The sequence below is a fragment of the Catharus ustulatus genome, chromosome 8, assembly GCF_009819885.2.
Source record: "Catharus ustulatus isolate bCatUst1 chromosome 8, bCatUst1.pri.v2, whole genome shotgun sequence".
NCBI lineage: Eukaryota > Metazoa > Chordata > Aves > Passeriformes > Turdidae > Catharus > Catharus ustulatus.
Genome location: NC_046228.1, coordinates 24,938,859 through 24,965,548, shown reverse-complemented (window position 1 = coordinate 24,965,548; position 26,690 = coordinate 24,938,859). Strand labels below are relative to the sequence as shown.

General features: G+C 41.7%; 2 protein-coding genes across 5 annotated transcripts in view; one reads left to right on the top strand and one right to left on the bottom strand.

The window, feature by feature from the left end:
- Positions 1–11,918, top strand: part of RASGEF1A (RasGEF domain family member 1A) — a 153,858-nt gene extending 141,940 nt beyond the window's left edge. For all 4 annotated transcript variants that reach the window (XM_033066192.2, XM_033066190.1, XM_033066189.2 and 1 more), the window contains 9 exons: positions 2,882–3,103; positions 3,394–3,468; positions 3,710–3,802; positions 5,409–5,511; positions 5,795–5,874; positions 6,497–6,688; positions 7,816–7,939; positions 8,194–8,266; positions 9,278–11,918. In XM_033066192.2, the coding sequence (XP_032922083.1) occupies positions 2,882–3,103; positions 3,394–3,468; positions 3,710–3,802; positions 5,409–5,511; positions 5,795–5,874; positions 6,497–6,688; positions 7,816–7,939; positions 8,194–8,266; positions 9,278–9,302 (987 nt within the window). In that variant the 3' untranslated portion in view covers positions 9,303–11,918. The remainder of the gene's footprint in view (positions 1–2,881; positions 3,104–3,393; positions 3,469–3,709; positions 3,803–5,408; positions 5,512–5,794; positions 5,875–6,496; positions 6,689–7,815; positions 7,940–8,193; positions 8,267–9,277) is intronic.
- A 6,905-nt stretch (positions 11,919–18,823) lies between these two features.
- Positions 18,824–26,690, bottom strand: part of CSGALNACT2 (chondroitin sulfate N-acetylgalactosaminyltransferase 2) — a 33,504-nt gene continuing 25,637 nt past the window's right edge. The window contains exons 5-8 of the mRNA XM_033066360.2: positions 25,670–25,848; positions 23,106–23,200; positions 21,988–22,069; positions 18,824–20,820 (exon numbers count right to left, since the gene is read on the bottom strand). Of these exons, the coding sequence (XP_032922251.1) occupies positions 20,528–20,820; positions 21,988–22,069; positions 23,106–23,200; positions 25,670–25,848 (649 nt within the window). The 3' untranslated portion in view covers positions 18,824–20,527. The remainder of the gene's footprint in view (positions 20,821–21,987; positions 22,070–23,105; positions 23,201–25,669; positions 25,849–26,690) is intronic.

The window sequence follows — 26,690 nt, the reverse complement described above, 5'->3', positions numbered from 1 at the left end:
CCCCAGCTTCTAACAATAAAAAACAGCTGGATTATTGCAATGTTTCAGGTGACAGGCACAGTATTTCCACAAAGAAAGTTATCTTTGAGCTCTACTAACTAGTCCATCACCAGTCTCAACAGCTCTGAGTTTCTAGCCTGTGAAGAAAACTAAGCCTTGAAAAAACCTTCTAAAGCAAACAGATAAAGCAAATTGGAATAAAACAAGGGCTGTTAGGTTTTTTTTTTTTTAGGGGGGAGCAAGGAGCCAGGGGAGGGAGGGTTGTTGGGGTTTTTTTGTAAATTTTGGCTCTTTCCCAACATTCACAAAGCGTACACTTTTTGTTCATTGAGAAAGTCACTGTTAACAGAAATAAGAAGGAAGATTATAATCAAGAACTGCAAGAGAATTAGTTGTAAAGTGTTTGTACAAATGTGAAGTCCCACTTATGTACAAATAGAAGTTCCTTACTGGTTATAAACCACAACTTCAAGATATTTTTGAGAACAATTAGGAGGAACCGGGAAGACAGTTGTATTACATTCTTTTGTTGATTCAAGTAGAGAGAAAATGAGGAACAGCAGGTTTGACAGCACCATGAATCAGGGATAGGACAATAGAGTGAGGTGTTACCAAGTCCTCAGAAGGAAGTACCTCGGGTTTGTTGCATCAGCAAAGATGTTTACGTGGGTGCTAGATGAGAAGCAGGAGGGAAGAGGAAATAGGATGATAACCTTCTCTTTGAGACAAAGGCAAAGGGGTGGATGGTGGCAGAGAGAGCTCTGTGAAAGGGGATTGGCAGAAGTTTTATTTAGCACCTCTCTCTTAGTATTTATTTTGTCTGTTATTTTGAACTAGAAAGAAGTTGTGCCCTTTCTTTCTTCCTCTTCCCCTTCCTTCCCACTCTTATGTATGAATAATTGTCATTTGAGAAAAACCCATCTTCATGGAATGGCTCCATGCTGTGGTGTCTGAGGCACCTGATGGATCCATTAATTACAGCACCACCTTATTTAGCCCCTTAACAAGATTACCAATAAAGGTTCATCAATAAAGAGCTATGCCTCATCTGAAATACTAATTTGACACTGACAAAAAGCAACTCTCACTCAAGTTTTTGTTAGCACATCAAATTACCCCCCATACTATGCTTCAGCATGGAATTATGGTAAAGGTTGGAGTTTTAATTTGTATTTTAGATTTTAAAATCCCCTCGGGACACTGTTCATAGATAAGGTAGAAAGTCAACTGAGAACTCACACAAAGCAGTGAGGTGTCATCCTGGTGACAGCATCATACCAAAGAGCTAAAGCTACAGCCAGGATTGCGCCCCAAAGTTAGTAAAAATGAACTCAAACAAGTACAAGTCATTGTGGAGTCTGACTTCCAAAGCTGTAGGGAAAATGAGTAATTAGTAATGAAAGGAAGCTGCTGAAACTCTTAAGGACATTTGTCTAAGCATTAAGATGCTAATAAATTCATAGTAGCTCAAGTAACCCATAGCTTTTCATGTCTGAGTTTCTTTCCTCACTTTTACATGATATCTGCAATACTCTCCCCTATCTTCAAGTGTCCTTTTCTGCAATCCTGTCAGCACGTCTGCTTCCTCCCAGACATGTGGGCAAGTCAGGCACGGAGGCTGAAGGCAAACCATTCACAGTAGAAAGCTCAGTATAACAGAGAGGAGAATTCTGCTTTGTTTTAGTGCCCTGCACCAGGCTCCCTTGGCATTTCTGAACACTTGTAGCACAGTATCAGAAATGACTCCAGACAGCTGCTGTTCAGCAGTAATCCAGCCTCAAGATGAGCTACACTGCCTTCAGCTTTTCATTTGATTTCACTTGGGAGTCAGATTATTGCCTTGTAAAGCAGCATTCTGACACCATTATTGCTTAATTATAACAAGCAATATACAAGTATTTGGTAGGCATCTCTCACATCTGCTGCATAATTTCAGTCATCACTGCACATTAGTGGCTCCTCTGAATGGTCACTGATTCATTGCAGTTCTGTCTAGCATGTCCTGTTGACTGGCAGGAGTGAACCTTGTGGTTAACTTCAAGAGAAGTAAATTGCATGAAAGCAAGAGAACCATTCTGTGAGGAAAAGTACTGTCTGGATGAATTAATTTTCCCAGCAGCAGAAGAAACCTGAGTCACTTAAAGCAGTAGCAGACAGGATGGAGGAGTAGGAAAGCAATCAAGTTAGCTCTTTGGGGGGTGATCTCAGAGAAATGTCTATAGGACACAATGGCAGAAAAAAAAATCACCTTGGTTGTAAAAACACTAAGCAGATGGTTCGTGTTCCTGTGGCTTTACCTTTCCATGAATCCTTACAAATCTTACGTTTAAAATCTACACACAATAAACAGGAAAGGCATTTTAGTTGTCTGAGAACATGATGTATATTGTGCTCTTATATAAATATTTGGATGCTGTAGCTGTTCAAAGCTAAGTTAGGATATTTTAGTGGTATATTCCTGGACATAATGTGAATTTCCTGAATTCTGCTTGGGCTAGACAGACTGGATTAATCAGTGGGCCTGATCAGAATGAGAGCTTTTGGCACTTGGTGCCCAGAGGTTCCAGAAAGCCCTGTGCAAGCAACCCCAGCACCTTTCACATGCCCACTGCAGCTGCTGCCTTTGAAATGGGGCACTACCCAAAGGAGAGACCAGCCAGCCAAGCAGAGCAGAGCTGGGAAGGCAGGCAGGCAGAACACTGTCATTATGGAGTTGTGCGGGTATTTAGGACAAGGTCATTTGTCACACAATGATCAGCTCAGAAAAGATGAAAGAAAATGGATAATAGGCATTTATTTTTCCCAGGCAGAAATTCTCTGGTGATCCATGTCTGCAGTAGCTAAAGGTTTTCAGCAGTTGTTGTTTCTCGCCTCTGCTTAGGAAAATGGAACAGTGAAAAAGATCATTAGCCAGATGACACAGAATCTCCTGATGGCCCTCTCTGCACGGAGCCAATACCAGGAAATCAGAGAGAAATTCCGTCAGCCTGTTACTGACAAGGGCACCATCCTCAAAACCAAGCCCCAGTCAACTCAAAAGGACATCCTGAGTGTGTGCTGTGACCCTCTGATCCTGGCCCAGCAGCTGACCTACATCGAGCTGGTGAGACTGATGGGGGTGGAGGATGCAGTTTTCCATTTACTTAATGTTCATATACTCGTCAATATGAATTTTGCTATGGCTTCACTGGAAGACTCCAGTGTTTTAATAAAAAAACACCAAGTCAAGTAATGAACAAGACCAATTAGGTACACTGATAAAAGCACCTTGCACATTTACACTGTAAGAAGATGAAGTTACCAAAATGTTCTCCTAACTTTGATTTTTTTTTACAGAAGAAAAAACTCTCTGTTTGTCTGTACAATGACAATCTCTCCTCTCTCCAAACACAGGAAAGGGTGAGCAACATTTACCCAGAGGATCTGATGCAGATTGTCAGCCACATGGACTCCCTGGATAATCACAAGGTACAAAAAGGTGTACAGAGGGAAAAAGAAGCATGGATGAACCAGAGTAAAGAATAACACTCCATAATTTGAGTATAACCTGTGCAAGAAAGACTGACATTTTCTAAGCTTCTTCAAGCTCATGCATTAAAACACATGCAACATGATTTTCTCAAGATATGAAAAGGAAGTTTAACCTTTGGTAAACTTTGACTTTATCATGATATAGGAGAGGTTTAACACACGACCTGTTCTCTTACAGTGCCGAAGTGACGTGACCAAAACCTATAATTTGGAGGCCTATGACAATTGGTTCAATTGTCTCAGCATGCTGGTGGCTACAGAGATTTGTCGGGTAGGTGCTCATAGAAAACAGGATAGCAGAGGGATCCTGGCCTTAAGGAACAGAGGCAGGCAGTGTCTAAATGAGATTTAAACATTAGCAGTGCAATTAAAGATAATAGCATTACTCAAGCATTAAATTATTTGCATGCTCATATGATTAAGAGTTCAAGGCTATGTTTGACTTTGCATATATTCTCTAATTTTGTGCAGCTGCATTAGTCATGCAGTGAAATAGAACTTGTGTGGACTGAGTTAGGAGCTCTTTCAGATTTATCTTTTTTTAAATACATCAAAAGATTTTTAAAAATTCTCATCTTTAAATGCAGATTTACCAATAAACAGCTTGCACTTCCACTGCATTTAGATAACATTAGCACTGTGACATATTCATTTTTAAATTTACATTCATTCATTTTATTCATACAACATACATTGTAGCAAAATCAAGAATAAGCTTTCTTTAAAGTCTGGAAAGAAAATAGGCTACTGGAAAGTTAAAAAAAAAAAAAAGAAAACAGGGAGAATAACCTTACTAGAGGTTAAGGTAACTTCTGTCATATAATAGCTGTACTGCCCCAGAAACTTTTTTTTTTTTTTTTTTTTTGCATGGATGTTCTCTTTTTAGCTTCTTATTATTCTTTTTAGATTTCTATTAATTCCAGTTCTAGGAAATGGGAATTTTTTTCCCTATTCCTGCTTGGTCAGTAGCCCTTCTGCATTTTCATGAAGTCTCCAATGTACTGATCCTAATCTCTTAAGATTTCCTGCTCTCAGAAATGTATTGCAGAAGCACACCAAGACACTTCCAGAGCTGGCTGGTAGAGCTCATACATTTAGTAAACCATCAAAGAAAGGTTTTAGCACACTGAGGGCTAAGCCAGGCCTTCAACTACTGAAGCATTTTCTTTTGATATGACAGAAACCAAAGTACTTAGGTCAGAGAGTCTGCAATCACTGCTTAGGAGCCATTTTTCTATAAGCCAGACAGAACTTTTAGGTTTAAACAGGGAAAATATTTTCATGAATGAATGCAATCTAGGCAACAATTAATTTTGCTTTGCAGTTTATAAAGGAATTTGCAGATGAGATGTTCAGCATCAGTTGCTTGATCTTTTGATTTGCTCATCATCACTACCTGCTCTCAGCAGGTCATTTAGGAGTACACGCAGCAGAACAAGAAAAGCAGGATGTGGCAGTTGCTTTCTCTCTCATTCAGGTTCCATGCCCCTGATCTTCAGTCTGCCCAATGCTTTCCCCCTTCTTGAGAGGTTTAAATGTTTTGCATATATTCTGACAGCAGCATCACATTACCTTCCTTTTCCAGTAACAGGAAATTGCTGAAAGCATCCAGCTTGTTCATGCAGAATTGCCTAAGACATGGACTTTTTTGTATAAACAAAGATGTGCACTCCCCTAGAACTAGACAAGTAATTGGTAGTCACCCCAAATATTTCTGCTATTTTATTAAAAATCTTACAAAAAAATCCTGAGACCTGTATTAAGATTTAGCTGGACAAAGTCTGGGAATGTCTATTCACTGAACCTGCTACAGTGCCTTTGGCTGGACATCCTATCCAAAATTCAGAACATCCCTTCCCTCTTGTGTTTTTCTCCAGGTTGTAAAGAAAAAGCAGCGTACAAGAATGGTGGAATTTTTCATTGATGTGGCAAGAGAATGCTTCAACATTGGAAACTTCAACTCCATGATGGCTATTATCTGTGAGTATTCTTAACACAGATGGCAAAAGGCACTCCATTTTACAACCTGACTGGCAAGATTATGCTCACACTGGCCCTGAATTGTCCAACCACAACTTCCACGGGGCCAGTGTCTGCCAGTGACAGATTCATGTGTGGGTGGGTGAGCTTTAGCTGCAGCTTCTGACTGTCAAGCTGAAGCACCTTCCAGAATGTGTGGTGTTGACCCATAACTCCAGTTATATTAGCCCCCTATTTTTTTTCAACTCAGTTGTTTCTCTGTCTCCTCTCTCCCTGCATTCAGCTGGCATGAACTTGAGCCCTGTGGCACGGTTAAAGAAAACCTGGTCCAAGGTCAAAACAGCCAAATTTGATGTTTTAGAGGTATGTATAAGGTTTTGACTTTATATAGAAATCCACCAAATGGTTTCATCCAAACCTCTGCTAATTGCTTTGTGGCAGAGCAGGTTCCTCTGTCAGTGGTCACCAGCGCAAACATTATGAGAGCGTTTCCTCCATTTCAAACTCTCTATTTGTCTGCAAAGAAGAGTGGACACCTGCTCTCTTTAGATAATTTCTTCCTAGCCTATTTTTGCCAATTTAACTTCAAGGTGGTTTCCACTCCCCTTAAAACTAATTAGAGCACTCCACCTAGTGGAGACCTGCATGGAAACAAAACCGAATTGAAACCCTCATCAGAAACAGTGGTGGCAGCGAAGGAGAGTTTTGTTTTTTCCCCCCAAGAGAGCAATTTATAATTTCCTTTCGGTCTGCTTTGTTAATAGAATAGATGCAAAGCCAGTACAGAACCCTCCTTTCAAGCAAGGTGGAAGTTAGAAAAACCTGCACCCAGACCTGAGCAGTATAAGGGTACCCTACCTCAAAAATTTAAAAAGGGACCAAATGAAGTTGCGAAGAATAAGTGCTGATGGTTAGAGCCAAGTTTTAATTTTTGGGAAATGTGTTACTTAACTGTTCCCCTTTTTCCCCCCCTCTGTAAAACCAGCATCACATGGACCCATCCAGCAACTTCTGCAACTACCGCACGGCGCTGCAAGGAGCGGCGCAGCGCTCCCAGAGTGCCAACAGCAACCGCGAGAAAATCGTCATCCCCGTCTTCAACCTCTTCATCAAAGACATCTACTTCCTGCACAAGATCCACACCAACCGCCTGCCCAACGGCCAGATCAACTTCAAGGTGGGATTCTGCTGCTGCAGACACTGCTCTGCCACTCACAGCTGCTGCACTGCCAGCATTTGGCTCCAGCTCCTTGTACTGCCCATGAGATCCAGACCAAGCGCTGCCATTATCCAGGGGAGCTGATTTGAATCAAACTGTGGGAAAGCCAGCAGTTGCTTTTCTGTGGCAGCAAGCCATCATATCTGATCAAATTTAATAGGTAACTTGAGCCTGAGTCATCAGCCTCAGCTGATTGCACTCATCAGTTTCACTGCCTGTGAACACTACACACAGCCAGCAAATGGTGTTTGGCAGGTCTGCAAGGGAGGTTCTACAGCTGCTGGGCTCTCCCTCCCCAGTTAATAAACATGCATTTCCAAGTGACCTCAGTCTGTCAGAAGCACTTCTTGACAGAATTTTTTTGTCACCATTAAGGCTGTGTAAGTGGAGAGGGGCACACAGAAGATCCAGGGCAAACCTTAAGTAATTACAGATTTCTTAAAATCTTAGGAAGGAAAGAATATCTAAATGTTTCTATATGCTAGTGTGATTTCCTAAATTTAAAGAGTGCTTTATGAAAAGATCAGATATGTCACATTTCATTTAAATTGAAGTTTGGAAATGTAGAAAGTAAAGCAAATAAACTATTTACTGTCCCTTTCCAGTCACAGGAATTTAGACACTCAACACAGAAAACAGGGACTATTAAATAGGAAGGAAACGTTGATGATGAAAAAAAATTGAAGGCAAAAAGATCAGAGGGTTGGCTGAGCTAGACTGTCTCTAACTTGAGGCTGGCAGCAGATGAGGAAAGAGCAGCAAGAAAGGGAAATGAAGAGAGCCATGAGGAGATAACAAGGAATCATGGAATAGGCAGAGTTGGGAGGGACCCACAGGGATCACCAAGCTCTGCTCCCAGCCCTGCACAGCACCACCCCCAAGAGTCACACCATGGGCCTGAGAGCATTGCCCAAATGCTTCTTGAATTCTGTCAGGCTGGTGCTGTGACCAATTCCATGTAAGTCTGAGTAAGGGACAGTAAGAAAAGCAGCACAGATAAGAATGAGAGGCTCTGAAATACAAATGAACTAGTATTTCAAAGATAAATACTGCTTTAATAACACTTCTTTAATTACTTCATGCAGAAGTTCTGGGAAATTTCAAGACAGATTCATGATTTCCTGACATGGAAGCAGGTTGAGTGTCCTTTTGAAAAAGACAAGAAAATCCAGACCTATCTACTCACAGCACCTATTTATAGTGAAGAAGGTAAAATCCTTTGTTAAACATTACAGTGACTCTATGTGTTAAAATACAAAATATGCAGATGAAAAATATATACATGCAAAAGCATATTTTATTAGTAATTTTTTAAGTGTTGTCATTTCCCTATTGGCTTCTGATAAGAACAAATTTCATAAGGAAGACTGCCAGGTTACATCTGCTATATTGTAACCCTTAGAGTTTTTTTTTCTCAGGTAAAAAACTCATGTATCTGATTGTTGGTTTGGTTTTTTTACCAGCTCTGTTCATTGCATCCTTTGAAAGTGAAGGTCCAGAAAACCACATGGAAAAAGACAGCTGGAAAACACTCAGGTATGAAGCTTCCTCAGAACGTGAGTCTTTCTGCAGACACACAGAGGCATGTAACCATCAGCTTCTTCTGTCCTATGTGCATACTCAGCTTAAAACCATAATACAGTTCTTTTTCCTTCAAAATTTAAATCTGAAAAAAATTCAGTGGGGCTTGGATTTTGATAACAGCTTTTCCAGCCAGATCTGTTGAGGCTGCAAGATCACTGCTGGGACTGTGAAGGAGAATATCCTTTGTTTAGGCTATCAAATACAGTAAAATAATCTGCATTTGTAGTAGTGTTCAGACATGATTTTCTCAGGGGAACAAACCTATAGAGATACTGAAAAAGGGCTCTCATCACAGCTGTGCTCTTACAAATCATATAAAAGGATGAAAATTTCTAAGAATATGCTAATTGTCAGCCTACCCTAAGGGAAAAAGTCTCAAAGACTCCTCATCCTTCTGAGAATGGGAAGCACCCCTCCCCTGTACATGATGAGATAAATTAATTAGAATCTTTCCAACACTGAGGCCAGGGCAGAGAGATTTGTGAATCATTTGTGCTAGACATGAAGATCTGACAGTACCAGACAGGGGATGAACAAAGACTGCCTGCCCTGAGCTCTGCTGGGGACTGTGTTGTCCTACACAAGACATGGTTCCCATGATCCCAATGTTTCCTGGGATGTCCACGTGAGCTTTTCACTTCTGACCCCCTGCCATGCACCTTGCATTAAACCCAGCACTGTTCAGCCTGCAGTAGTTCAGGATGACAGATATGTAACATATGTTCTGTGCCTGAGCTCATCCTAAGGGCCTGAGGTAATGTTATTCAAGTTAAATTTTCATTTCATTTAATGTCAGCATCTTTATTGAAATGCACAGATTTACTCCAGTTCCTAGCAGCTGAAAATCTATCCCTTGAAGAGAGGCTGTCAGCTAATGATGCCAGATAGCTCTAGTGCCAAAAATGAAAAACTTTCTGTTGTGGTAGAAAAAATAACTTTATTTTTTATTGCTTCATCTTTTAGGACAACTCTGCTTAATAGAGCCTGAGATTTTTGGATCAGATTTGCAGACTTTGAAGCACATCTAATGGACATGTTTTTACAACCTGAATGAGAGACTTGGACTGAGCTAAGAAAGACCTCACTGGATGAGGTCTGTTTTGTACATACAGTAACTTTTATGAAATAAAATGTGGTAAATATTTCACATGTCAACCTTAAGGCACTTACTGAAGGGTTTTGGTTTTTTATTTTAAATATAAGGGCAGGGCCCTGTTCTCAGAGATGAAATGTATCATGGGAGATGGTATCTTATTCTATCAGCATCCAAATTTTTATTTTTTATTACTTCCACCAAAACAAATACAAATTAAAACACACATCCTAACTGAAGCCAGTGTTCAGGTTAAATACCCCATTGGACCAGTATCCTACAGAACACTCAGTTTGTCTCCCTAGCTTTGAAATGAAGGGCCTCCTTCAAATCAGCAGAATTGTTCAGATTTGTTCACAAGTGTTTGTTCCTCTCCTCCATCAGCAAATAGTGCCTTACAAGGTACTGAGCTTGTGTAGTTGTACCTTCTGACTGGGCTGGAAGTAAGGAAATAAAAATATGGATGTCTTGAAACCAGCTACAATGTACTTTTTAAATAAAGTGGAGAATTATGGCACATGAAGTAGAGTATACCTGCCTGTAACACTGATGGTGCAGCAAACCTATTTTTGTTACATGATTTAAAGAGATAAGAGGGGGTAACTGCTGGGGTCTGTGTGTTTGTGTGTGAGTTATGTGTGTGTGCACATGTGGTGATGCACACATGTCTGAGTTTTAATACTTTTGGGAACTATCCTTTACATTCTGGCTGTCAGAATAGTTTGTGTTTTCCTTTTGAAAAATCAGGGACTTTTTTTTTTGTTTGTTTGTTTCCAGAGAAGAATGTGTAACCTAGATTATAATCTCTGCAAAACAGGCCTAATATGCTTTTTTTAAAAGAATTTTTGGAAAAAAAATCAGCATGGGAAAGGGAAGTAAACCCCAACTTGAAGTTAAGACTAAAGTTTCCAAAGAAGCTGTGAATTGGTCATTTAATTCCACTGGTTCCTTTGAAAAGTCCAGTCTGCACTTACAGACAATTAAAACAAAGACCAACTTAGAATGTAAGTTTTTCTAGTCTTTTCCAAGCCATGATTAACTGTCTGGGACAGCACCCATGGAAATCTAAGGGCAAACACTCTAAGAAATTAATCAAACCTTTGAACAGGTCAGTACCAAAATTAGAGGTGATCTGCAAACCCACTGGATGCTTGCCATTTCTAATTTCTCCTTTTAGTATTGAGTTTGCACCTAATTTGACTACCTAAGTACCTGAAGAGCTTCTGTTAAGTTCCAAGTATTCATTTCCAGGGAGAAAAAAAATATATAATGAGAGCTTTTGTCAACCGATCTCTGAGTTAAGAAAGAAAAACAAACAGGCTCAGATTAAAAATTATTTTGTCTAATGAACAAATTATTACCCACAAATACCTACTTTTCCAGTACTTTTTCCTCTGAAGGCTTGAGGGCTGAATATAAGATAATAACTTGAGCCAGGTAATCAGACTGGGTTTTTCTTCTTTTTTTTTTTTCTTTTTTGTTCTTTAAAAAAGAAAAAAAAAAAATCAAACCAAAACCAGTCCCTCTGAAGCTGGCAGTGGTTACAGCCTCCCTAACAGAGCCTTGCAGAGACCTCTGCAAGGGCTTCTTTAGAAATGACCAGCTCTAGGTGGATGGTGTTTATCTTACTCAGCCCTCTGGTGCAGAAGAGCCAAGACTTGCTGGGCTGAGGGTCAGGTTTAGCCCAGCCCAGCAGACTCTCCTTGCTCAGGTGCCTACAGCCAGGAGCAGTGCCACTGCTTGGAGCAGCATCTGCAAGCACTTGGCAGAAATTTGCTCTATTGGCCCTGGAGCATGGTGAAAAATTAAAAAGCTTTCCCTCTTTCACTTCCCCCTTGACAAATACTTAAAATTAGAGGAGTAAGTTGATGTAAGGGAGACAAATCAACATTTCACTATTCCCATAGCATTGGCATCGAAGAGAAACAAAAGCAAGTTACAGCACAAGGAAAGAAGAAGTAGAATAGTAACTGTTAGCAAGAAGAGCCCAGGAAAGGGGAAGGGATAATTCTTATGACCTGCTGCTATTTTTCCTGTGCTGAAGTGCTGGCCTTCAGCCCTGGATTCCAGTAAGAATATTTATACTGTATTATTACAGTGTTTTGCACTTTCAGAGATGTTCTAGCTAGTAACATTGTCAGACACTATACGAGGGATTGTATATCAGCTTTGTTTATGTAACTGAAGTTTAAAAGGGATGCTTAAAATTTAAGGAAAAAATATATATTTGAAATTCAATTTTAGAACACTTTCTGTAAATGTATAAAAGAGCTTTCACATGAATGTGCACTTCACCGGTCAATCAGTCCAAGTATATACTTGAAATCCATGCAGTCTCTACATTGGTTCCCTTTTATTTTTCCTCCCTAAGTTTGATACATTCCTTAAATACCGTGTTTTGCTATTCTGAGCTGAAATGCTAAATATAAAGCTGTACCATAAAGCAGGATATTCTGTGTTTGACTGGATGTGCTTGCATTAATAAAAAAAAAGAAATTGCTTCGACCATGATGAGCTTTTTCCATAGTTATTTTTCACTTGCAAATGCAGCAAACCACAGCCCAGAAGCTGAATGAGGTGTGGAAGGCAATATGGCCACAGTGAACCGATTACTTTGTGACTTGAAAGCCATAGAGTGAAACATTTAAACTTCTTTCAACAAAGGCAAGAACAACACTAAGCCAACATGCTTCCACTTCTAATGTTCTTTCTGTAGCAGTATTTTATGGATTTCATAGGGTATGTGCCACAGAATATTTTTGTTCTCTCAATGGAAATGTTTAACAGTTCCACTGTGTAAAAACATTTAATGTCCAAAGAGCTGAATTTCATTTTTTCCTCCCTGTATTTTTCCTTTGAACAGCAGAGCACAGGAACCTTTGCTGGCTGCAGCAGGCTGCAGGGTTTCCTGTGGCAAGGTTCTGTTGGCATTTCAACACCCCAGCACCTCTGCTTGTAACCACTGCCCTTTTTTGTGCCCTGCTGTACAGAAGCTGGGCCACTTCTCCAAGGTGACACAGGGAACAGACAAGCACAGAGCTGTCAGCAAAATACAGCTTTTCTGCCCCGGTGCCATGCCTTTCTCAGGGATATAAGCCTTGGGAAAAAAAAAAAAAAAAAAATAGATCTTGGAAGTTCAGGAGCTCTGGAAGTCCCCATAAGCATTTTTGATGTGTTGGAAACTCCCTAGGGAAATGGTTTTGGTAACCAGACACCCACATCACACTTGCAGAGCTGAACAGTGCTATGCTCAGTCATCACAGCTCATTAGAAAAGATAATGATGTTTACCAGCATCCAGAGGATGGAGCAGATAAGAGCCCTCCTGATGGCCAGTTCGCACTCATCATTAATATGAATATTGCATCCTTCAAAACTCACTTCCAATTATGTCCCATCCAGTCATTAGGATAAATTAGCTATTTGCACAGGCATAAGAGTAAACAATAAAATTGCTTTCCAGGCACTTCACTGCCATTAGAACACAACACGGTGTGACAAGCAGTAGCTCAATGCCAGTAAGGTATCCTTAGTTCCATTAGCAGCCATTTGATTTATCAAGTGAATAATTCCCAAGAAACAGCTTTCTTTTAGCAAATGACTCAGGGGGCAAAATTCAGCTGAGCAGTTAGCTGCCAACTGATACTAGTACCTCTTTTGGGGAGAAATCAGTAATTCTTCTGAGGAAGTGCTGACAGATCTTCTCTCTTCAGCACTCAATGTATGGAATTTTATCAGGGCAGCCCAGTTTCCCAGCTAACCACAACAGCCTACAAGCAGTGTGTGGAAGCACAGTTTTGACCTTGCTCCCTGCAGCAATTGAATAGGGCTGTGTGAACAGCAAGATACTTAAATAATTTCAAAAACCAAATTGCAGAAAGAATCCATCTGCAACTGTTAATGCATGTTATCAAGGAAGTTTCCAGACCAGTAAGCATGCAAATATTAGCAATAGCTTCTTCTTGTCCCTGGTAAGGCAAGGATAACTGGGAATGTTTTGAGATTCCAGCACATTCCTATGGGCTTTGACAGATTCCCTGACAGTGCAGAGGTTTGCTGTCCTTCACTGCTTCCCAAGGTGGGCTTTGGAAGAGAGAGAAACCACATTTGGGGGTGTAGTTCTGCAGTGACATGGAGGCACAGCATAAACCGTAACAATCTCTCTATCATGATAACAATAAATAATTGAAGCATTTCTAGCGTTTCTAATGTTAAGAACAATTTTTGACATAAATGTTTTTATGGTTTTTTTATGCTTTTGCACAGAAAATGGATGCAGTTGATTGCTGTCAGATAACTCAGGGATATTGGTTTATTTCTGTAAAGAAATACTAAAAAGCAATCAAGTTCCATGTCAAGCAGGCAGTTCTGGACAGTCTGAGGCACATTCTGCCCCCTCCTTAAGATGTGTGATGAGGAAGAAATTCAAACCACCAGGAAATGCAACAGCCAAAAACTGCACTGATCCTGGTCTATTAGGATGCATATTTTACAGTATTGGTTACTCAGGCTCTGGAGAGCCAGTAATAAAAAACACTTCCATAGAGAAGTCCTGTCAGCAACAGTGTTTGGCAAAAACAGTGCACAGTTACTTGAAACTGTTAGCACCTGCCAGGAAACCGACCCTCCCAAACAAACAAACAAAAAAACCCCTGAACACTGACACAAAAAAGCCAAACCCCAGGTCTGTGGCCACACAGAGGAGTCCTGTTTACAAACCTATTTCAGCACTAGGCCTGGAGACCATTTCACAGGATTGAAAGAAAGCTGAAAGTGAACACAAACCTAAGCAGTAGCTTCAAACATCCTCACCTAATCCAGGACAGGAAAGAAGAAACTTGAAATTTAGTGGAAATTTGCTTCTAATATTTCTAATCTAATCTAGCTGCTTTGGATTAAGCAGCAAACTTAAAAGTAATGTAATTCTGTTTGGGGACAGAAGTCAAATGAGTTCCAACAGAATCTCATTACAGAGAAAACTATTTGACATCTTTTTAATCCCTGTCACATGAGCACACTATGGCTGCTTGTGCTTCTGAGGCATATTAAATTAAACATAGCATCTTGCTATCCATCAGTGTCAACACTGAACCTTCCCTTCAAAATATTTACACAACATCTATTTGCTTACATTCAGTTCAAAGAAGATACTGCTAAAAGCACTCCACCTCCACAAATACCTACTAAATCAAAGAACAAAGTACAACATCTCCCCAGTAACAGCAACAGAGCACTGGGGGACTCAGCAAACACAGTTGTAAGTGATGGAGTTGGCTGAAGTCTTGGATGTTTAAGGCAATACCAGAGTTTAATAAAACAGTGAATTATTCTTGTCTGGGGACATAATAGCTCACCATTGAAGACCTGATCTCAGTTTGGAAGAAGAAAAAAACACTTCTAACACATGTCAAAAACATAAAATCCAAGCAAGCAAGTAATAATTTGATAGATACAAACAAATCCATTTTGTTTTTCGACACACCTCTTACTTCATTTTACTACTTAAAAATTTCAGGGTATCCAAGTATTCAAAAAAAATTTCACAATAATCCAGCAGCCAAAAAAATCACTTTGACAAGATTTTTAAGAGCATGCAAACACAACCCCTCCCCAACATCTGCTCCATGGATGCATTTACAGGGCAGAACACCACCCCAGCTGCCCCCAGGAACTGCATGGCCCAGGAAAAGCTGTGACTTGCAACCTCACAGTAGCCAAAGCTGTCTCAGAGCTGCTCTCCAAAGCGTTCCTGAGCACCAAGCAATCTCAAAGGGTTTTATTTTTGCTTCACACTATCCCTTTAACACGATCATTTTCCCCATGGATTGCAATGAAGTCAGCAAGAAGCCACTTAAGCTTGCATAAGGCCGCAGGAAATCTGCGGAGAGCTGAGGCTCTGACAGGGCCAGAACTATGCTGTGCCTGTTAGCTCGTGTTTCCACAGCTCTGCTCAGCTTCACCTCCTGTCTCCTCCACATCCATCACACTGCAGAATGTCATTTCTCACAGAAGAAGCTCCCTGGTTGTCTCACAGCTGTGACTTTGCTGCCTGGCCACATTTGTCACTGTTTTCAGCAGGAGCCAAGTCAGACACCACATCTGGGAAGGCTGACAGCCTCTGTGTTAAACTCCATTTCACTCCAGAGATAATACAGGATTTTTTTAAAAAACAGCACTTCCACTTGAAGTCTGAGAATGCACCAATGCTGGCAAAGAGTACACGCTCCCATTGTGGATATGCAAATGGCAAAGAAACCCCAAAACAAACAACGCCCACCAATGAATGAGTTAATAGCCACTTTCACCTGCAAGTCAAGTATAAATGCAAAGTGTTCCACCCACGAAAGAAAATTCTAAAGCCTTTTGCTAAGTTAAATTGCACCAGCAAAGAGTTTTTACACCATTTATAAAGATGAGAGAACATAGGTCAAGACACTTTAGTCATATGCTACACAGAAGCCCTGTAGCTACAAGGCAGCCTTGAAACTGTGAGAACCAAAAATACTCCAGAAAACTTCACCACATAGAAATAAATTTAGAGCAGCTCAAATAAACCAGTCAAATAACCACAAACTTCAAGTTCAGGGGGACTCCTTTACCTTACCCAGGAAGAGCCTAAGCTAACCAAAACAGAGCTGTGCTTTCATAAAACCTTAGGTAAACACTTAAATATAAAAGGCATTTATTTAACATTCTACCTGCAGGCCAGAAGTACTTTTGATGCACAGCACTTCCATCCCAGCTACAACCCCTACCCTTTAGGCAGAAGCTCTACAGGAGCAAATAAGGTGTCCTAACAAAAAGGTGCAATCTCAAAACACTTACTTTTCTTGAAGCCAGGAGAGAGACCACACTTCTTGGAAAAGGAGGAGAAGAACCTTTCCCTGCCAGCTTCATGTCCTAAGGGAGGGGAGGTAGTTTTTCCCCAGGGTTAATGAACCCCAAGTGCCTCTTTATTGCCAGCACCTGCAGTGGGGGCTGCCCCTGAGCACAGCTCCCAGGTGTGTCTCTACACAGCCCAAACGGACTGCTCAGTGCCAGGCTTTCAGAAAAATTATGCCATAGCATGTGCTATACCACAAAGACAGGGGTCTGCAGAGCCACTGCAACCACAGAAACGTAGAAAACCCTATTTTATCAAAGTCTCCTTTCCTGTGAAGCTTTTCCATTCACAACAGGTGGAGTTCTTTAGTTTGCAATCAGGCCTAAGAAGGAAAAGGTGAGCATTGGTGGGGCATGAACTAAACACTGCTTAAACTCATTATCCTCATTTTCCTTCACAGCTGAGTAAAATTCAAATGATTGATCTCCTTAAGATGTATTTGGGAGTCACACACAGCAGGAACACCTCAGGCAAATGAAAGCCACACCCGCCTTTGATGTACAGAAATGCACACTAATGCATCAATAAGTTACTAATTTATGCTGAAACACCATCTTAAGGGTTATTTGAAGTTTTATTTCTTTCATTCATGGATCTGACAAAGCAAAAATGTGTGTGCATCTCAAGAGTCCAAAGGCTTTTATGAAATTAAAAACACCCAGTATTTTCCTCTGTATTCAGGGTACTCAGAACTATTTCCCCAAGTTTGTTTCCCCACTTTTCCATCTGTATTTGCTGATTCTTCAAACCAGTATCTACTAGTCTCATTGAATAATGTATTTTTAAACAAACTCGAAAACACAATCCACATTCTTTCCTGCAAGGGTCTCAAGCAAAAGTTGGACCCTGAGCTAATCTCGACTTCCCTCACTGAAGAACTCTTCTCTCTAGGGAAGACTACAGATTGCAAGTTCCTTAGAAAAGGTTACAATTTATGTGAATAGCATGCAACAGAATAAAAAATTAGTCCACGATTCAGTGGAGCACGTTGCTATTTAAGTAAGTGTTACTATATTTACTACTCTAGCATTGAAACACTGTGACTCCTCCAGGAAAAACACTGGGACCACAGCTCAAAAAAGTGTTATGTAAACAGCATCTGTCAAAACAGGAGGACAAGGCCCAGCACTTGGCCATGTAACCCAAGCACTGACCCTGGGCACATATTGTGACTCCAAAGCCTGATATGTCACTCTGCCTTGCAGAAGCCCAAGCTAAATAAACACCCCCAACATGGGGTCTATTTTTCCTCTGCAGGCAGAGCACACCTTGGCAAAGCCAAGAGCAGGTCTTGCTCCCAAGTGAGAGATGTCTGTGTTTGAAGCACAATTAACTTGCTCCCTCTCTTGGATGAAGTTAGGAAACACATCCAAGGAAGAGTTCCCATCTTACTGGGGAAGAGCATCCCGACCCTGCATCACAGCAGCACCCAGAGAGCAGTGACACTGCTGCTCACAAACACGTGTTTGTAGCACAGCATGGCTGTGCGCAGTGACTGAAATCACTTTGTGTTTAATAAAGGTATATCCCACTATTCCTGTTTCAGTTCAGAGCAAAAGCAATGGTGTGCATTCAAGCACTGGGGGCACAGAGCTGCTGAGTGCCACAGCAACATCTCACTCACACAGGTGGGCATTGCAGGGAGCTGAACTAAGGCAAGGGAAACCCCAGGCCTGCAAGGGCTCCTGTAAGTTCAGAAATCCCCAAATTATGATCCCTTCAGAATCCTTTGTGTATTGCCCAACACACACATTGAATATTTCCAGGTATTCTGACCCCTCATTTTAACTGCAATGCATTCCCTTCCACCTTTGGGGATCATGAATGGAAGAAAGTTTCCAGAGTGGTTCCTGATGACTACATTGATCTCCAGACCTCCCCCATTGCCAGCATGGACTGGTTTTCATCACCCAGATGGGGAGAGCTGACACCGATCTCCCTCGCTGCTGCTGATAAGCACAACCACGCAGTGGAAAACAGCAGAACCTAAGACACCTGGATATCAGCACTCTGCCATGTTTCCAAAACATGAGAACTGGGACAGCTGGATGCTCCTGAGGCAGTGTCTGAGTGCAGAGAGCTGAGGTGCAGCAATGCTGGACAGCTGTGCCCCACCTCCACATCCATTCCAGGGGTGTCAAGTAGTGGTGGTGTCATGAGAGGCATTTTCAGGTATTTATTCTTGTGCAGCCAGGACAGCAGCAGCTATTCTGAAGTTCTAAAGGCTGGAGTCTCAGGAGAGTGCCCCACTTGTATCTTTACCCCAAGTCATAATACCAGTGTATTTAATCTTGCCCTCACCAGTACCTTACAATTGTTGTTAGCAACCACCAAGATATCCAAGTAAGGTAACAAGGTCTAAGGTTAATCTGTCAGGGGAGTAAACTCTCGTATTTGTTCTGGGTAGGTACCTGAGATGCAAAGTTGAGCTGGTTGAGCTTGTCACTGCAAATAATATTTGAATTTCATGTGTTATGCTCTGCACAATATTACTGTAAAAAATGTATTTTAAAGAAAAAGCTTAAAACAACTTCTAAAATGCAGAAATTCCATTTATTATATTGAGAATATCAATTGCAAGAAGTCCTGCAATGCATTCTCTTCACTCTAAGTACAATACAGTACACTGGTCTCCACAATAAGTTACATAAAGGCAAATTTTATATACATATAAAAAAGGATCAGTGCCCAGAACTATTTGCACAGCATATCTGCTATTCAGAAATCAATCATTTAAAACTTTAGTTGCCTTCAGAATTCTTGAGCAAAATAAATCCATAAACAGATTTTAATTACCTGGTTTGAGAAAGGTTTCAACTAATATCTAAATTCAGCAGAAACCATGCAAATGGTTTAACCACTGAACTACCATTTTCTGCATTCATTCTATAAACAAATGTATTAAAAAATGAGGCATGCCATATGGTATCATATAAGACAACATGGAGAAAAATGACCTGCCTGCATTTGAACTGTTTATGCATCCCAAAACACCTGTAAGGGAAGTACCAAAGTAGTAGTGCCATTTGTACAAGGCACTAATGAGACCACAGCATAATTCTGCTTAAACATGCTCCAAAAAACCCAATGAGAAAAAAAAACCAAAACAAAACAAAAACCCAGAGGAAAAAGAACCAAAGCCAACACCTAAAACATCCTCAAACTGAAAAAGTGAAGAATAAGGCTACTATGATGATCAGTGTAATGAAGAGCATTGTATAAAGAAAGACTGTAATAGCACTTGCTTTTTCAGACACTGAAACAACTAAGAATATATGACACCTTACAAAAACATGTCAGGAAAATGCCCAAAAAGAGAAAGAATGCACAAGGAATATACTGGCATACTAGCAAACAGGCCTCTAATAAATTCATATGGGAATGAAACAATGGTTCCTCAACTTAAAGAATGAGATACATAGGCAGGGCATTGGAATACGGAGGGGCCAAAAATATTTAAGCAAACAAGTTTAATAGCACAGCTCAGTTTATAGAAGGGATGTGGCATCTACTGTGGGAAAAGAGCAGGCACAGAAACACTCAGCTGGAATGTTCCCAACTTGTCTGATCCATCACTGAAATAGGAAGGTGGTGTTTCCTTTGTAGTGTGAACTTCCATTACATGCTCTAAAATTCCACTTAAAAGGATTTTCATTCCCACACCCCCCAAATTATTCTCTATTCAACCATGTCCATGTCTGTTAATACAGCAAATGTGGCACCAAGCCCTTGCTGTGGAATCAGCACCCTGCACAGCTGCTGTACTGGTCAGCATGTCCATATACCTTTCCTGGTAAGATTATTTTTCCACACCTTTCTCTTGTTTCTACAATGGAGTCTATGTATAGTATCCTTCTAAAGTCACAGTGCAGTGAGCCATACAGACTGAAAATACTCAAGACACAAAAGATTATTTCATTTAATTCTCAAAAGAATGCAAATACAAGAACAGAAATGTACCACATGGAAAAGTGTTAATTGTACACTCCACAGATCTTTCCAGCTGATACTGAAGACACTTTCCTTGAACTACATATGCTGTCCAATTGAGCTGAGGTGCTTGAACTTGCAACGTATGTAGGTAAAAGTCAAAGGATTACTGGGAAACAGAGAGGAGAACCAAAAACCCTCTAAACTCTTCTTCACTGAAAAAGAGAGGCACTGCATTTGTAAGCGGAATTAAGGCTGTAAATGATGCTGGTTGGCTGTGAACGGGCAGTCCCCGAGGCGGCAGGCCCTCAGCCCACGGCCTCGCTGTTAGTCCTGTAGGCCTGCTTGCGCAGGTGCGCCTCGATCTCGTCCCTGAACACCAGCATGCCCAGGTGCGAGTGCGACGCCTCGTTCATGGCCTTGGACTGGATGCACATGCGGTACTGCTCCGGGGTCAGCTCGTCCGCGCAGTGCTTCTCGTGCCACAGGTGGAACAGCCCCGGCACCGGCGTCCTCACCACCATCAGCTCCCCGTGCAGGTACTTCCTGTACAGGTGCACGTCCTCGCCGCCCCAGCCCTTCACCTCCAGGTCAAAGCCCCCTACAGAAACACCAGCAGAAATCATTACTTGGCACACAGGAAAGGAGAGAAACACTGTGCCTAACGTGCTGCCGGAACTGGCACGGCATTCCAGAATTTCTGCAGCAATTAACTAAGTTTCCCATGCCAGGGCATGCCAATTTGAGGGACAGGAGCTTCAAGGATGCCACATCCTTCGTGGTGGAAACTGCCCAGGACACAGATCTGCTGACTTCAGAAAGTCTCTTAGAGCAGTGCCTCCAAATTGCATTATGCATGACACCCCAATATGACAGCTGCAAAAAACTGTAGGCAAACCTCACTGGTTATGCTTTTGGATCCTTTTTAGGAAGCATAATGGATTTTAGCAGCTGGAAAATGAAGCAGTCATGCACTGCAAGAGAAATCCTCTCTAACAATGCCAGCAATTACTCCATAGGTCACAATTCAAAAGGCTGGATTAAGGAAAGGAACATGCTTTACCATTTTAAGTTCTCTTGTTTTTCCAGGACCATGGTGAAGAGCAACCCACGCTCTTGTACAATTTCAAAACTCCAGAATTATGAAGTCTTCACTTAGCATACAGATGGCAATTTGAGTGCTATTAGCAATCACCCTGCATTCAAGCTACCAGACAGCACACAGGGCTGTGCTGTTACATCTTCTGGCAGATTTACATCCTCTGGCAGACTATCCTCATCACCATCTTCCATATTTAAGCACACCAAGCTGTTCTCAGTTTTAAGAACATGCCACAAGGGGGGGCAAAGCACATTGCTAAAGACTCCAACAACTGTATTCAATTTCTCAAGGTTATTTAAAAGAAAGGATTTGAATGCTTCTTGTCTATGTGAGTGGCTTATTTGAGTGACATTTTTCTTGTATGTGATTCATTTGCTTCAGACAGACACAAAGCACAAAAAAAGAAAAAGCAGTACTTTAAAGAGTTCTAGAATTAAATGCTTCTACTAAAACTACTGTGTCTTTTAATGCTCTCAATAGACAGGCCATCAAAATCCAGAAAAGCTAATTCACCTCATTGACAAGTTGGTCAAACTTGTCAAGCCTGTCTGACTGCTGAGATTTGGGAAATAATACAAGAAATAAATGTATTACTTTCCTGTCATTAGATAAGACCAGAGAATCACTTTTTAAACACACAACTTTTTTTCTTTAGTCTCATCTTACCAACAGTCAGAAAGTCTGTCCGATATTGACAAGTCATCCCAAAGCCAAAATCCCGCCAGAAGCCAGAATCCTTCTTGTGTACCTGCAATTTTAAACCAGTATCATTTTGAAATGTAAACTACAACCAAGGAGGTACATTGTACTTGGTTTTGTAGAAACCAATCATTTCTTCAGTGTAGGGACAGAGCATAACACTTCTGGTATTTCTGTGTCATGCACTCATGTGGGGCTTTCCAGTGACCTGCTGTTCACTTGACTCTCTGCCTTCAGATTCCACTCGCCCTCAGTGCAGTTTCCACAGCAGTTTCTGCTGCACCACCTCTATTTTCTATGTGTCTGCCTAGACCAAGCAGTAAATTAGTCCATTGCTAAATCATCTGTTCCCAAAGCTACATTTCCTACCCATTTTCTAAGGACACATTTGTCTCTTGATCTGATATGACAAGAAGAGTAAGCTTTGTGATTGAAGTCAGCAACCATAATACTGCTCAGTTTAAAGGAGTGAACAGAAGAGCTGTCAGGCAGGGGCTCATTCCTCTCTCAGCTGTGACTACCCAAGGCCATAATGCAGAACCTTCCCTCCAGCTTTCAGTAGGATCCTTGCAAACAATGTAGGAAATGAAGGCTATTATGTTTATCTTTTAATACAGCTCTTCTTCATACTACTCTTCTTTTTCTCCTTCAAACCTGCAAAACCCAATTTCATCTATACAGTCTCTTGAAAGAGTCAGACTGGACACATCATTCAGAGATTTTTGCCTTTCACCAGTGCTTTGTTTGCTGGAACATAAGATGAAGGTTGCTGCCACGCAATGCCACTATCCTCCCAAAATACTTGCTTGTCAAGCCAGAATAAGCAGCACATCAGAAATATCAACTTCATTTGGCTAATAGCAATAACCTCTCAAACTGTGTGAACTCCAAGTTTATCTAAGAATGAGCTTTGTACTGTTTGTCAAGGCTTTTTTTCCCAAGTGCTTTGCCCATAATGGAGAAAACTGTTTAGCTATGCAGTGCCAAAGGTCATAAGATATCTCAAACAAACTATTAAGTTACACTTAATTTTGTTTTAATACAAAGCACATCTAATTCTATCAAGAATAAATCAAGCTGCTTACCAATTGCTGCTCCACAGGAGGTGGTATATCTTGGTTGGCATAGACAATAGCAGGATTGTAAAGGCTGAATACCACAGGATAGAAAACCTTTTTCCCTGGAAGTCAAGAGATAAATGTTACTCACTGTGGGCATGCTTTCTGAAGGCAAGAAGAAACCAGAAACACACTTTTTATGTAAAATATTACCTATTAAGTTTCTAGATGAAATAAATAAAAACAAGTTCTAGCTGCTAAAACATCCTACCTAGGAAGCCAGTAACATCTAGTGGGGAAGAGCCCATAGGATAAAAAAAATACATATGTACACTCGATTTACATATATATAGTTATACATGTTTATATAAAACATTAGCTACCTCAGAATCATTCTAGGTGACTGAAAAATTCCTGCAGTAATGATATGCAGTAAAACTAAAAAACAATCAAATCTAAGTAACACCTTGCATTGTTGAGTTTTATGAATTTGTCTCTTTCCACAAATATGTAAAAGCAGGAACATCCAGGATATCCTGCAAGGGCATAATGAGAATCCTGACTATGCTGAAAACACCAGTTCAGTGTCCATTATAGAAGCTAGGTAAATATTTTTGCACAAATGTCTTGCATTGCCAATGCTGCAAAGGTATTGACAACAGTCCACAAGAATATTCACTATCTTGACTTGGGCATGAACTCTGAAGAAGTGAGCAGCATTTTCAGATCTCATTTGAAGCAAAGGTGACAAACTGCCAGTATGAATTTCAAGCAGTCTCTTGAGCTCTCTTGTTAAAGCTCACAAAATACTCCTCTCCAAAATTTTTCCAATTATTTTCCAACTGCTTCATGAAGCACAGAGACAGACAGACATGAAAGAAAAAGCAAGAAACAGAACCCAAATATCTGGCTTCTGCAGAATTTTCTTGCCTGTTTGTTAGGTGAAGAAAAAATATCGACTGATTCCAAACTGACACTTGGGGAAAATGATTTCTGACTGCAACAAATTTGAAACAAGAATAAGCATCAAAACAAGAACCCAAACAGTTTGGCAGGAGGAGGTCTTCAGTAGCATGCTTGTTAACTCAGGAAGCTTTACCCTCCTTGGCAGAAGCCTGTAGAACAAGCAGGCATCGTACAAACTTACGAAAAACAGACTATTTCAGAGCTTGGGATGGAACAGTGGACAATTACAGTAAATTCACGAATACAAGCCGCACTGAGTATAAGCCGTATCTCTGGGTGTTGGTAAACATTTCGGTTTTTGTCCATAAATAAGCCGCACCTGAATATAAGCTGCTCTGTCGTTCGCAGCGAGGACCCGCGTGCAATTAGTAACAGAACCGCGGCAGGGCGGGGTTTACTGGTTGAGCCAAGGCTGTGCAGGCTCGGCCCGCTAGGGGCCGCTGACGGGGCCAGGTGGCCCAGCCCGGCGCTGCCGCTCGGGGCCGGCCGCCGCTGCCACTGGGCTCGGTCACCCCGGGTCGGCGCTGCCCCGCGGTGGCAGGCAGGGACGGAGCTTCCCCCGCTCCTACGGCAGCGGTGGCGGGCGGGGACGGAGCTTCCCCGCGCCCGTGGCGGCGGACGGGGACAGAGTTTCCCCGCTCCTGCTCCTGTCGTGGTGGGCGGGGACAGAGTTTCCCCGCTCCTGCCGCAGCGGGCCGGGACGGAGCCTGCTTGCTCCTGCCGTGGCGGGCGGGGATGGAGTTTCCCTGCTCCCGGCGCGGCGGCCGGGCGCGGAGCCCGCGGAGCCCGCTCGCGGCGCGGCGGTGGAGAGCGGGGGCGGACCCCCCGCCTCCTCCCTGAGCCGTGGGGATGTCAGCACAGAGCTCCCTGCCTCTCCCCCGCCTGAAGTAGGGAACTCCCCTGCCTCCCTCCCTCCCCCCACCCGCCACGCAACACATTAACCAATTTGTAACAATAGCGAAATCCTGGGTTTTACTGGCAGGCGCTCGGCTCGGCACCCTGGCTGGCACTTCTGGGGCTGTAAATGTCAGAAAATTATTCACATATTAGCCGCTCCTGAATATTGGCCGCATTTCCGGTTTGAGAGCAAAATTTAGTCAAAACAGTGCTGCTTGTATTCGTGAAATTACTGTAGCTCAGTCTCCATAAGGAGCACACTGTAGCTCTACTGAAAACCATTCACATGTGACATGTCTTGGCCATAGACGTGTGAGAAGAGAGAAACCAAACTTGTTAGAGATGTCAGCATAACAAAAATAATCTTCCACTGCAGAGCATTACACTGAGTTTTGTTATACAGATTTACATGCACTCTAATTGTTAAAGCAATTAAACCGTCCAGCTATCTTTCAGACAACTAAATCTTACAAAATCATGAAAATTGTACATGTTGAACAAATAGGACAATGTGTTCTTAAAATAAGCTACACTAAGGCAGAAGTTATTTCTCAGTCTAAATAGTATTGGCTTTTGTGCAGAGTGTGATTCATCTTCCAGGGTGTGTGGCACTGCATAAGCCCCAACACTCTAGCTGAGTTTTCTTTGTTTTCTACACGCTCACCACAGGCCAGTTGAAGCCAAGCACGGTGACAAGGCTCCATTGCAGCAACAATAAGGGAACTTACCGGGCTCAGCATTTAAGCGACAGCTATTGAGGAATTCGGCTGTGAAATAAACATCAACATCACAGAAGAACATCAGGACCTCGCCCTTTTCCCAGGCTCTGGCACCCATGTCAAGTCCTCGGCCTCGGTTAAATTCCTCATTCAGAGAGACAAGCGTGTAATTGTGGAAGTCAGTTTCTCTACAAGAAAAACAGAGCCAAACCCAAAATTAATCACTGGGGAGGGGCAGAGGGATCATTTATAGTTCTTTTAGCATTTTACAGGAATTTAATTCTAGAAATTTAAAAAGAAAAACAGCTCTATGATCAAATGAGAAAAAAATTGTTATACTTAGTTGTCTATTTAATTTTAAACCTCATAAAATGACAGAAATTAGTTTTACTTTGTAGCTTCACTTTGTTTTAATCATTTAGATGAATTAAAAGGCCTTTTGTTAACTGACATGAATTAAAATGCTCTCCTGAATTACAGTGGCATCTAAAAAATTCATCCAAGAAGAGGGCAAACAGGAAGCCAGAGTCCTGGCATCACCAGACTCATGGGGCAAAGGCCATCTGTGTGGTGGTGCCACCATAACCCAGGCACTTTGCTTTTTCTCTCTGATTAACAGTGGCATACATGCCTCTACTCCCACAGAACAGGGAAGGAGCAGCCAAAGGAGACTGGAAAGACACTCAGAGAACATCTTCAAGCAGAGTTAAGTGTCTACTTCAGAGACACTTCAGAGGACAATACTTGAAGTGAACAGAGTGAAGATACTCAACACTGGCACCACTAAAAAGACACAGAAGCATATAAATGCCCAGTGAGCCTGCAGCACTGACTTAGTGCTCTGAGGGACATCTCACAGGGAGCAGGGCACAGCAGAGACCTCAAAAATGGAGGGGTACAGCACATGGCAGGTGCTAGGGAGACTGCAGTAGAAAATGCAGAAATTCTCTCCCTCTTTCCTACAAGATACCTGTACACATCAGGCCAATTCTCCATCGCGTGCTCCAAGCTGGTGACAAAGTAGCCTGTG